The sequence below is a fragment of the Parasteatoda tepidariorum genome, chromosome 8, assembly GCF_982258835.1.
Source record: "Parasteatoda tepidariorum strain Cologne lab strain chromosome 8, Ptep-v5.0, whole genome shotgun sequence".
Lineage (NCBI taxonomy): Eukaryota > Metazoa > Arthropoda > Arachnida > Araneae > Theridiidae > Parasteatoda > Parasteatoda tepidariorum.
This window is the reverse complement of record NC_141762.1, coordinates 35,741,924-35,755,718: the sequence shown is the minus strand read 5'-3', so window position 1 is coordinate 35,755,718 and position 13,795 is coordinate 35,741,924. Positions and strand designations below refer to the sequence as shown.

The following is a 13,795-nucleotide window of genomic DNA, read 5'->3' as shown; positions in this document are numbered from 1 at the left end:
ATTGAACAAGATTTATTAAAAATGACATCGGAATTTATAGCACCAGACTCTGTTAAATTATGTTTGTTTCGCATGATTTATTTCCTAATACCATTACATTTTGTAGTCCGGACCATAATTTCAGGGTATTATCATTTGTTATAAAATTTTGCTTTATGCTATAAAATGACATTTGTTGAAAAACCCCTTTTCATTTAGAGCTTTCAATAAAAAGTACAAAACTTCTTAGAAATTTGCCTCATGCTTAAGACAACGTGTGAAAAGAAACGTCATCGATTTTACAACCACGTACGTTTTTACTTAAAATATGGAATATATGAAACATCATTTCACTGTTTTGCTTTATGCAAACTCTGAAATTTCACCGATTTTATAACCACGTGCGTATAAAAAACCCATTAAGTTAAGTTAGAAATTATTGTATAGATGAGAATTATCAGATGAGAATACCCACATAAAAAAATGAAAGCGCAATAAATTTTATCTCGCAATAAATTAAAAAAAAAAAATTCTTTGAAATTCTTACAATAGATATGAGTTATAGCTACTATATCACGCCGGTATTATACTCGTTAAATGCTAAAGGTAACTAAATCTTACGGTATTGTAAACTAAATTTGTGGATAAAGAAGTACACGAAAAATAAACAGAATAAAGATAATGAAATTTGCATTTGCTTAATGAAGATAAAATTTCTGTGGTATTTCCATGCAATAATTTTTTTATTATACCTTATTTGAATAGAAGGTTATTAAAAATATGTTAATAGTAAAACGACTGATAAATGCAAAAAATAAATCACTTTGAGAAACTAGTATTTCAGTTTCATTTTTACAGAGCAAATAATTTTTATTTGATGTGTAGAAACACTCGACAAAAATAAAAACTTGATAATGTCATTTTAGTACAGGTAAAAAGAATAAAAAGATTTTTATTTCTTGTCATTTGAAATTAGAGTTAAGATTTCTGGGAAAACCGCGCTGAAGATTAAATGAATCTGCAATCAGAGTTTTATTGCCTTAGTTCGCCCTACATTTACTATAACTTTGAATTTAAAAATTATTCAATTTCCACTTTTGTTTGGCTCGTGTAGAAAGATAGAGATGAGACATCATCTTGAAGTAAGAGCTTTAAATAATAGTTGAAAATGTGACTTTTATTCTGAAATATATAACTTTGAAGAAAGGAAGTTTATAAATGTTTTTTTTTTCTTTCAAATAACAATCTATTTTATAATTTTTGCATGAAAATGAAAAACTCTAATTTTTTTGTAATTTTTGCATGTAGAAGGTTGCTTAAATCAGCGGTTGCCAAATTTTTTCGGTTATGGAACCCTAAATAAACAAACTTTTTTCTGCGGACCCCACTTTTGTAAATAATAAAGAATATAAAAACAATCATGAGAGTATTAACCATTAAAAGACTATTTAGAAAATATTTAATAAGAGGAATGGAATTTTTTCATAATTTTGTTCATTGGCAGTCTTAAATTTTATATCCGATAGTTGAATTCGCTCTCTAGAAGCTGTCCAGATTAATTTTAAATTTGTTGGTGTAAATACATTAAGCTGAAAATGAAATAAATAAACAAAATTATGTTTTTTGTTGAAAAGGAACTGCGATAAACGTTGAAATGGTTACCAGGGAAACATATTCTCTTATTAACGAATTTAAATATTTTATTTTGATGTCAAAAGCGCGATGTGAAATACTTGTGCAGTTTTTCACAAATGCTGGTCTATTTCATATTTTATAAAAGATATTATTATTAGAAAAATAAGAATTTAAAAAAAAAAATCTATTTCTTTTACTATAATTTCATAGAGAGAACCGAAACATCAAATGAATAATTAATTATTTAATAGATTATTTATTTGATCTATTTATAGATACAGACTTCAAAAATCATTACTGTGAGATAAAAACAATTCCTTACTCTCGGAACCCTAGGGTTCCGCGGAACACCATTTAGGAACCGCTGACTTAAATAATGTATATCTTCATATCCTGGTCAGAAAAAAAATCTACTAAACTCAAATAATAAAACTATATTAACTTGATTCAAAGGGTTTCTTGAATTTTTTACCTTTTTTATAATTTTTCATTGCATTTAAAAAATCAGACCAACAAGAGTAATGATTTATAATAGAGATATTTTTACATAGACCGTAAAATATGATAAAATATTTTTAAGTGTCAAACTTATATCAAATTTTGTTCAATATATTAGACGCTGAATCTGAGGAAGCTAATAGGTTATAAACAACAAATTTAGTCTTTTGTTGTAGCGAACAGAAATTTTTATTATGTTATGCTAAAGACCGCGAATAAATGAAAGAACTCTAATTAAAAAATGTAGAACAAGATATTTTGAGCAGTATTTCATGCAAAAATATTATCCTTTGGTTATTCGAATGAATAATTACCATTATTTAGTTAAACACAAATTATCTTTGCTTATTATGTTCAATAGAAGAAAAAAAAATCTTTTAGTAGTTTATATCTCTATAATATATTCTTTTTCTTCTTCTTCTTTCTAATCACAGATATCACTTCATTGTTAATCTTGGAAGAACAATAACAGAATTCGAAATAACCAATATTTAATCGGAACTCTAAGCATTGGTAAACGGAAATTATGATTTTAAACTCTGATTTGATCTCTTTTGTCTTTGTTCGATGGTTTAAAACCAAAATCTCGTTCCATTTTCAGTTTTTTTTTTCTTTTTCTTTTCCGAAATGGCATACAAAGTTTCTCGCAAGAGCCCACCACATTGCCAATCAGTCAAGAGCTTTGAGAAATATAATGATGAGCCACAGCACTTTTTCCCTATGTGACATTTTTTCATCAAATTGTTTCGTATGTATAGTTCTCAGAAAGAAATCTTTTTGAATTTTCACTAGATAACAGCGCAATACATGAGCACATAATGTTTTCCTGAAAATCAAAGTGTTTTTCCTCAAAACTGCTCTCCGGAACAATTTGAAAATTGTCTCATTTATCCAAAAACCTTTCCATTGAAGAACTAAGCAGAAGGGTATATTCCAGGGGTGGCCAAGCTCCTTGATGGTCGAGCCATTTTTCAAAATTTAAAATTTTTCCCGAGCCGCAATTAAATACGTATTTGAAAGGTATGCAAAAAAGGTATTAATTTTTTTTTACAGATATTATTTTTATTGAAAACATATAAATAAAAGTACAAAATATGTGTATTGAATTAAAATATTAAAAATTAAACACATTTATTTTACTTCTCTTGATAATTCTTTAAAATTTGGTGAATAATTGGTGACAGCACTTCTCAGTAATTCTTTGAGATGCTAGTTAATACTGATCGGTGTTTCACGAATTTTAAAGCGAAATAAAATGATTCACATAAGTACGTTGTTCAGAATATTGAAATAATTCGGCAAGCAGCCTTTTTTAATTCAGGATACTTCGATTCTGGTACAAAGTTCCGAAATTCATTAATCGACTTCGACTTATATTTTAATTGTAGAGCTTGACCTTCTTGCATCTCTATTAATTCTAATTCTCCAGATGCTTTTTGGGTCATAATTATATTAGAAATGGAAAACTAGCCTTGAATTATGTTAATTTCAAATGGATTCCGAAAAAAAATCAAGAGACGATTTAAAATATTTCAAGTCTTGAAATCTATTTTAGAATTCCGTCAATATTCCTTCTAGTTTTTTTATATACTCGTTGAGTTTTTCTTGTTTAATAATGGAACAAATTTTTTTTAATTCGAGGAAAATAACAAAATGTTTTATTTTTAATGTCATTTTCAAAAAGTTGTAATTTAGTTTGAAAACTAAATATACGATGTGAGAGGTCATTTATTATTTTATCTCTCCCCTGAATTGTAAATTCAGTGTTTGCAAATGTTCCATGACATCAGTTCAAAACTTGAAGTCTTGTAACCACTCGTCATCGTCTAATTCTGATTAGGTTATTTCCTTTTCTTTTAGAAATGCAGTTATTGGATCAAACAAATCTACGAAACGATTTAATATGTCATAGCTAGATAACCATCTAATAATGCAAAAGAAATTAATGACATTTGAAAGTTCTTCGTCCTTTAATTCTTCAAGGAAATTTTTGAATTGTCGATGATTTTTTGCATTGGTGCGAATGTATTTTACAATGTGAAACACTGTTTTCATAACATCAGGATATTTTAAATATTTTGTAACGAGATGTTCTAGTTGAATTATGCAGTGAATCGGTATGAGTTGTGGAATTTGAGAATCATCTCTTAAAAGCCCAATAAGACCAATTTTTTTTACCCAGCATTGCCGGAGCGAGCATTGTGTGATGCTGCGGAAAAAAAAGAAAGAAAAATGAAGTGTCGCCGATATGTTGTCAATATTATTTGTTTGTTTACGTTGCGAAATGTCATTGCAGATTTTACTTTTTCTAAGAAAAAAGAATAAATTATTGGTAGATCGTGTTAATCGGTCTGGAATCGGTCGATCACGCCACTGTTTATGTTCGTTCGCGCAGTTTTCGATGAAACATATCGTTCTTAACTTGAACGGAAATGAAATTTGTTACAATAACGTACGTTGCACTTAGTCTTTGATATTTGCTGTCAGTAATTTAAAAGACATTTTGAAACTCATACAGAACGATAATAATTTTTTAAAATATAATACAGTACAGAACCCGTTATCCGGAAATCAGAAAACCGAAAAACCAAAAAACCGGAACGAAATTCGATAAATTTTCCCGCAATTTTTAAAAAAAAAAAAATTTTTTTTCCTCATAAGATTTTAGGATTTTTCTTTCTTTTTTGAAAGATGTTTACCTTACCATCATTTCAGAAATAATCATTAGTGTATTACCTCATCGTTTTTTCTTATTTTTAAGATTATTTCCAAATAATTTTTTTTTTTTTTTAGTTGGGCTTAACACTAAAAAAACGGCTTTTTGTAGCGATTCAGAAAACCGGAAATATCAGTTATCCGGAATAGCGATAGTCCCGATTGTTCTGGATGATCGGTTCTCTACTGCAGCACAAAAATGAAAGGGAACTCGGGTACATTTATCGAGAGCCACAAATAATCCTTCAAAGAGCCGCACGTGGCTCGCGAGCTGCAGGTTGCCCCCCCCCCCCATGGTATATTCTACGCAAAACACTGGAACTTCCGCGTTGTTTAACAAAATATTGGTAACATTATAATTTGTTTTAAATTTATGTTCCTAGGGCAATAAGGTTAAGTTTTAATTCGTTAATGTTACTTAGAAGAAACTTGGAAAAAAAAACAGCACATTGAATCTTTATTTTATTAATCGAAGAAAACGAAAACAGTCATCAAATCCCAGAAAAAAGGGAAAAAAACCGAAGACAAATAGCCTAACGTATGTAAATTTTTTCCATTCCGCAAGTTTATAACTAGACAAATCACTTTTAAATAGGAAGGAAATGCACCCTATCAGTGATTCAAAATCCAAAAATTTCAAGTTCATTTCATCAGTAAGAAATAAAGCAGAGTAGGAAGAAAAACAAGTGTTTTATTTATTATTTTTATTCGTCGAAGAACACATCCTGTGGAAATTTATGGTTTGACTTTTATTTAGTTAATGACAACCCTTCTTTTTTATGTAAATAACTTTAAATTACTTTGAAAAGTATATGTTTTCAAATTGGTTAAGAACAAAAATATTCTTTTCGTTCGTAAAAATATTTTGCACTGAGAGATTACTATACTTTATTTCGTAAGAATACATTATTTTAATTACAAGAATAATTATTCTTATCATTACAAGAATATTTTTCTTTTTAATCATAAGAATGGGTGATTTCTTTTCGTTGAAAGAACATTATTCTTGTCTTTTATTTAGTTATTGACAACCCTACTTTTTTTTATGTAAATACCTTTTAATTACTCCAATGAATGTGATTTCCAATTTAAGAAGCGAATGAAGTTTTTAATACATAAACTACTGTTTAGAAAACATGTTTAATGTTTAGGAAGGTTCACAAAGACATAATACATTTCGTAAGAAATCACTAATTCGTGGCTTAGAACCACTAATGTGGTTTTGATCTTAAATACCAATGAGATAGATATATAAATAGAGTCAAACGCTATTTTACGAAGTGAAATTGAAATGTCCAGTTCTTTCAAGAAAGCAAAGACTTGACTGTCACTTTATTTAATCACCTACTGTTCGAATTCAACCAAAAGATGTCGCTCAACGCTTTTCAATCGATGCGACCAAATAGTATCTTAGCAACAGATTTTAGAAGGTGGCCACCTACAACGCCTTACCACCATCCCAGCATGTAAATCTTTCTCTTTTTATCACCATAGCAGCTTATTACATTACTTCCGACGAAAGTAATTCACTTGGCAAAACCTAGTCTTTTCAGAATTTAAAATTGCACGTCCCATTGGATGTAGATAAAAAAATATTACAAATTTATTTTTTAAAATATTTTTTAACATATTAAAATATTTCCGTTTTTGTCTTCCAATCACTGTCACTTATTAAGATTTCCTGTCTTGATTAGATGATTCCTAAACACTTCCTAAGATAAAGATTTCCTGAGAACTGTCGCTTATTAAGATTTCCTTTTTTTATGTAAATTAAGGCTGTTTATTTCAGTGCTTTCTGTTAAAGTAAAAATTTAAAACTTTAAAATACAAGGCAAGAAAGCATTTATAGAGGTTTATAAAAAAGATTTATATCGTTTTTACCTTCGTAAAAATTGTTTTCCCGTAGTTCCAACTGGAAGAATAATAGAATATCAAAAGATTGCCTTTTCTTAGCTTAAAAGTAAGACTAAAAATCATAAGATCTAACTTCTTTGCACAAGAATATAATATATAGTTGAATAATTTTACTGTCTCTCTATATTAAAAAATCGTAGAATTTAACAGTTATCGTTCGATATTAAAAAATCATAATTTTACTGATATCTTTCTCGATATTAAAAAATCTTATGCGCCAATTTTACTCTTCACTCTCATTTGTTTTGCTGAGCAAAAGCTATTAAATTTAAAATCATAAAATTATTTAACATTCAAAATTTAGTTTGAATGTTAAATAAGTCCAACTTTACTCTTCATTTGTTTTGCTGAGCAAAAGCTATTAGATTTAAAAACATAAAATTATTTAACATTCAAAATTTAGTTTGAGAATTATTAACTGTCTTAACTTATAGCAAAAAATAGCATGGGGATCATGGAAATGCCACTACAGAGGTGAAATCTGACTTGCTGAAAGGAACTTATTTGTCTATGGACTTAACTCGAGTATTTTTTCGAAATTCCATCTTGTTCGAAAATTAATGTAACTTTTAGATTTTTTCTTCTTTTTTTTTGCGAATTGTTTCTCACTTTTTTGTTGTTGCTACATTTTGTTTTGATATACAAAAACTATACGAATTAAAAATTTGAAATTATGATGAGGTGTGATAAATATACAGGGATAGCGACAGAATAAAAAAAAATTAACATTCCATAATTAAATAGTTATTAACTGTTAAACTTGAGAAAATGTATACAAACTCATCTGCTTTCCACTGAACTACGAGTTGAAATTTAACACGCTGAAAAACCTATTTTTATTTGTTACCTTGATTTATTTTCTTTCAAAAATTATTAGAATATATATGGGGGGGGGGGGAATTGTGATTATTTAATAAAAAATAACTAAAATAAAAATTTTCTTTGCTGGCCAAAGTAGGAATTAATTTTTTTAATATTATTTGTTTCAAGACTGATGGTTTCAAATTATTTAGTTTTAGTAACACGTTTTAAAAGCACTATAAACAAAATAAACACGCTGTTTCATAATAATTTGGTGACGTCATGCTGCACGATGACGTTGGTCATTCAGATTAGAGCCCCTGTGAGCCTTGATTCAGATAGTCAGGCATAACGAATAAAAAATAACTAAGTATCACAGAAAGCACAATAAACAACTTTTTTGATTAGAGCTATAAGGTTGCAAATATGACTGATCTTATCTATAGAATAAATGACAAAATTGAATCATGTATAATTTATTTTAAAACAATGGCTTCCGCTAAATCAATGAGAAAATTCCATATTTTAAATGTTTCTGAATTAAAAATTTAACAATTAATGTTTCATGCTGAATATCGTATTTTTAGATTTAAAGCCTGCGGTATACAGAAACACACAAATTCTTTACTTTATTGTATTAGATAGATTTATTATTTGGCAATAGATTGTAAATTATCATAAAAATATTAAAACATAGCACTGTACGACACACTTTCCAAGCATTTTAAAACTCAAAACTTATTTACTTTGACTATTTATTATTTGTTTAATGGTATTGTTTTTAAAGGGAAAGTTTGTCTTAAGATATATCAAAAAGTAAAAGAATTCGATTGCATATTTTGCAACTCATTTACGATGCGTCTATTTTTTATTGCTCTTTACTTTATAAAATAAATAACACTGATTATTGTGTGGCAATAAAACTTTACAATACACTTCATAATATAAATTTATCAGTTTATGTTTGCTTTCGAAAAAAAGATCATCTTTTTTTCATTATTACGAGGTTAAAAAAATGTAGACAATTCATTAAAAAAAAAAAGGAAGTGAAAAGCATTTCGTCACAACCCCCACTTATCTGTGTCGTATTACCTTATAAATGCCAAATATTCTTATTATCATTTGCATGCGTATTGGGTGTTCAGTAATCCACGCCCTAAATAAATATATATTTAGAGTTACCAAAAATGAAGCTAAAAAAGTATTGAACATGTGAGGCGAGGATGTTATCCACTATGTCAACCTTCATCTATGAAAAGTTACCCCCACCATAGAATCTAGTTAACATGCCTTATACACTAGTGAATTTGGATTATATTTTTGTAGTGGTAGATGCACTACAGTACTCCCCCACCAGAATTATATCTATGATAGAATTTGATGAACGAATTCCGCTAGTTGATTCATTGCTGTTTTGTGAGAAGCCGGGAGAGCTGTATGAAGATCACTATACTTTTGCTAATCGTGAGAGTTGTATTAAGTTCACGGTCGTGGTCGCTCCTGTGTTGCCATTAGCAGTAGAGTGTATGCAGGCAGACGTTGTGTTTGATAGAGACTGAGTAGAAACAGCGCGAGGAGGTGGATAATGTCGCAGTCACAACTAGCGAGTCAACTGTTCAATGTGGATCATCCATCGCAGTAGGAGTGTTCAATTCGAAGTGGGCGTTACTGTCAAGGTAGGCGTGTTCACATCACGTCCGGGCCACCAATGTGGGGCGGAGAGTTATCGACTATGTCGACCTTCATCTATGAAAAGGTACTACCACCATAGAATCTAGTTAACATGTCTTATATACTAGTGAATTGGAATTATATTTCTGTAGTGGTAGATACACTACAAACACATTAAGTGTCGCTAAATAGTATTCAAGCAAGAAAAAAAAACGTTACTGAAACACTTGTAAGGAAGTGAGATGAAAAACATCAAAACCAGTTTGATTGCTTGAAAACATTTACGATATTTCTAAGAATTTACCTTTGGTTCTTTCAGCAAATTGAACAGGTTTTGATGTTTATATTCCCCCTTCTCCACTGGCGATTCGCTGGATTTCGATAGCGTTTCAGTTTTTTCCTCGCTCAAAGATATTCTCCTCACTCATTATGTGCATACTGTTGCTGTATACTTTCTTTATTTCATTTACCGTGAATGGATGGTGTTTTCAATATAAATGTAAACAACAACAATCTGAAGCTCCTGACCTTCGCTACTTTATCTGGTTAGAAAGTATACAGCTGCTTTGTACAGCTTATCTGCTAGGCGATATTTTAAAACATATAATTTTATTTCTAATAAATGAAATAAATTATGTAATATCCGAGCTCAAATCTGCTGTATTTCATAAGATATTAAGTAATTCTGGGGAGTTTGAAGCGGAAATTATAGTTTGCTACGGTCAGTATTTATAGTTTGCTGCGGTCAGTAAGCGGGTGGGTGACCACTTTGATCAGCCTGTGTAGAGACAGAGCGTGCACGGTATCGGTCCTCGTTAAACTGTTCTACCGTAAAGTGCTCGACTTCGCAGCTCATGTGGTCGGGCTACCAAAGCAGGGGAGCCATTCCCTCTGCAGAGGATCAAAATTGCAATGGCATATCTTCGGATCATCCTCAGGGATGTTTCTCAGATCGTCGCCAATAGCGAATTGTGCAGCTCTAGTGCTACGTATATAAATAAAGTACCTACCTAATTACTTAAGGTTGTATTGTTAAAAAAGGTGACATGTTTGCTAGATTTAGAAAGAACTCGCTTTTTTGGCGGTCCCGATTTGGCCTCTTTTTGTTTATTATTCTTTATTCTAGTTGCAAACTATGCACCATCATACGTTTGTGTTAGCATATTGTTTAACCAACGAGATTGAGCTCATTATGCAAAATTATTATTTAGGTTTCAATTTTGAAATTTGTATATTTTTGACAAGGTAAGAAATGTCTTATAACGAATCTTTTCTCAAATGACAATTCTTCTTGAAATGACAGGTCTTCAAATGACGATTCTTTTTTAAACATAAATAATAAATCAGATAAAAAAAAATGCATGCGTACAAGAAATACTAATAGAGTCTTAAAACACAATGGTTAAATTGTGAGCCAAATGGCTACAAAATACACCGGCAACAGTAACCCGGAAGTATAGGCAGTAAAGAGCTTGCAGTACACGCTAGTGTAGAGAACACTATCCATCCTTTTTTTACTTCATTTTTATCCAGGATACGATGGTTGTAAAACAAGCTATATATCCTTTAAAACACATTTATGTAGTTTTGATATCGTATATTTATTCGTAGATGATAACACAGCAATGGATATTTCTGCTAGCATGATGTTTTAGCTATACAAACAAAAATACAACTACACAAGCAAACATAATCTCAAAAGAGCACTCAGTTAATCTAGCGCTAGTTTACAAGGCTTAGTTACAAGGGAACACTTTACGGTGCTTAAGGAAAATTTCTGCATGGGGAAAAAAATAAAAAGAGCTTTACAAAACTTCTTCAAGTTGCAACATAGAGGAATCTGATAAATTTTGTCCCGAACCGAATTGTTTACAAAATTTATGCTAAACATTCCAGAGTGTTCCTATGTCAGAGTAGATAAAAAATACTGCTTTTCAGAATCTTTTATACGAAAAATGGGAAGGCACATAGTAAAACTTGTTGAACAATCAAAATAGGTAGGGGCCTCCCTGGCCGAGCGGTATCGCCGGTCCAAACGCTCTGTTAAGCGTGGAGGTAGCGGGTTCGAATCCTGCTGTAACCCTGGATGTATTCTTTGTGATGTCTTTCTCTGAATTGTTCTATCTGTATTTTCTACTTGACAATGACTTATAAGCCTATATATTGAGCACACAAGTCAGCAAATGTATGTAATTTCAATAAATCAATCAATCAATCAAAATAGGTAAACTAAGCACTTTTTGAAACCCAAAAAGAATACATTAATTTTTTTTGTAAAAATGTGGTATACAATGGAATATGATAAAGACAGAGAGATCTGGAAACATTGGCAACATATTCTCGACTTAACATCCGATTTAAAAATGACAGGCTTCAATCATTTAAATTTTTTTTTTATCGTGGAATTAAAAATAAAAAAGGTTTTAAGACCCAGTAGAACAAGGATCTAGAAATGTTCAATACTTGAGGAACAAGGATCAATTTTTATAAGCCAGCAAGTTATTGAGATAAATAATAAAAACCAGCTACGATTGGACGATGGCGACCGGTAACCTGGATTTGTAAATAATCCTTGTTCTGGAATACGTACAGAACTGCCAACTACTACGCTTCATGTAAAATATTTTATAGAGTAGTAGGCAATTAAAAACTAAAGATTTCAGAATTTTTGCCAGGATTTTAAAAGCCAGAGCTAGAACAAAGTAGCGTTCCAGATGAACTTTTATATCTTACATGTATAGTGGCGTGGAAAATAACTTTAAATCAAATTTACAAAACAAAGAATAATGCATTTAAACATAAACTTAGAAGAAATTAAACCAAGAAAGCGTTGCAAGTTCGCAGGCTTGAATATATTATTTTGAAAACAATTTAACGAAACATTAAAGAAAATATCTAAGGTTCTTATTTTGTGATTTCTTATAATGCTATTTAAGAGCATTCCAGATTATTTCAATTGCCTTATTATATCTATCTATCTATCTATATATATTGCTCATGGGTTGCAATAGCGGCACAACTCAAAAAATCAAGTTTTGAGATAAGTTGGTTTAAAGTTTTCATTGCTAAGCAAAATGCATAAGAAATGCAGTCGCTTGCTTAAACGAAGATTACATTTAAGTTGAATTATGAGTTGTGCAAGTATGGCTGATGAAAGAATGTGTATTTTCATATTTACACCTGTTCTTAGTTCAAAACGTGTGTTATTTTTGAGTTATGCCAATATTGCAGCCCATGAGCAATGTATACCTATCACTTTTGCACATCGAAGCAGATTATTTGTTAAAATATTTTCTGCAAGGCTGGAGATAAGATCAGAAGTAAGGGGAATTTCAAACTATAATATCTGTCTCACCAGTTCTAAATTTTATTAATTCCAAGGCATAATAACTCGATATGCACCCTTCTCCAATTCCGAGTTTAATAAGAAATTCAAATCATAAACAGTGGATGATAGAGCAAATTAACAAACCTTGCAATTTTTAGAGACCAAATAACTTTTCTTAATTAAATTTTTCGCTTTTAATATAGAATCAGCCCTCTGAACAATCAGACCCCCAAAATCATATCGCTATTTAGTTTGTTTATGGGTAATCTAAATTGAACTGTTCAGAAGATGCTTTGCAAAATTTGGAAATATTACATAGAGGAAATTTAAACATTTCCAGAAAGAAATTAGAAGACTTCCAGAAATCAAGATATAGGTATCTTTTTATAAATACTAGTACTAAAGTTAACATTATAACATTTAATACAAATATTCATCACATTAACTATTTTTTTTAAACAATGAAAAAGTATATGGAAAAGAATAAATATAAGTACTACTTACATTTAATTCGCTTACAACGATCATTTTTATGAAAAATCGGTTTCCGACAACGTTTGCTTACAGTAAATAGAGTACAATTTATATATATATATATAGCAACTACAAGAAGGAGCTTGTTTGTTTTGTTCATTTACGTCGCACTAGAGCTGCACAATGGGCTATTGACGACGGTCTGGGAAACATCCCCTACAAGAAGGAGCATCCTTAGCCGAGAGGCCTCATCATACCGCCAAACACTCTATAACGTTGAGATAGCGAGTTCGAATCCCACTGTCACCCTGGAAGTATCTTTGTGATTTCCTTTTATATTTTGTAGTATCAATTTGATAAGGGACTTAAGCAATTTGAACGCAAAAGCATGCATGTGTATGTGTAACAATAAATAAACTGCAAAATATTCATGCGAGGTCTCGAGACGGGACCTCTGAAACCTTTCGCCAAATGCTCATGCTTTTTATTTGAATTTGAGCGTATTGAATTAAATACGTTTAATGTCGGATCACGAGCAACATTTCCGTTGCTGCGATTAGCACTACAACAGGAATTGACAGCAGTTCCTCAAGAGCCTCTTAACAACCTGGTCCTCAGGGTGGGCAAACGATGTGATCATATCCCATACTAAAGGCTTGAATTCCCTCGCCAAAATACCGTGTAACATTGACATTTTGGTCATTTGCACAATTGTGTTTTAAGCCTATATTCAATAAAGTTCCTTATTGTTCCCTTGGATTATTTTTTTTTTGCAAGTTG

The 13,795-nt window shown here is 30.6% G+C and overlaps 1 protein-coding gene across 1 annotated transcript in view; it reads right to left on the bottom strand.

The window, feature by feature from the left end:
- Positions 1–13,191, bottom strand: part of LOC107446840 (cationic amino acid transporter 4) — a 39,061-nt gene extending 25,870 nt beyond the window's left edge. Inside the window, exon 1 of the mRNA XM_043053795.3 lies at positions 13,046–13,191. Within this exon, the coding sequence (XP_042909729.2) occupies positions 13,046–13,175 (130 nt within the window). The 5' untranslated portion in view covers positions 13,176–13,191. The remainder of the gene's footprint in view (positions 1–13,045) is intronic.
- Between the last annotated feature and the right edge of the window lie 604 nt (positions 13,192–13,795).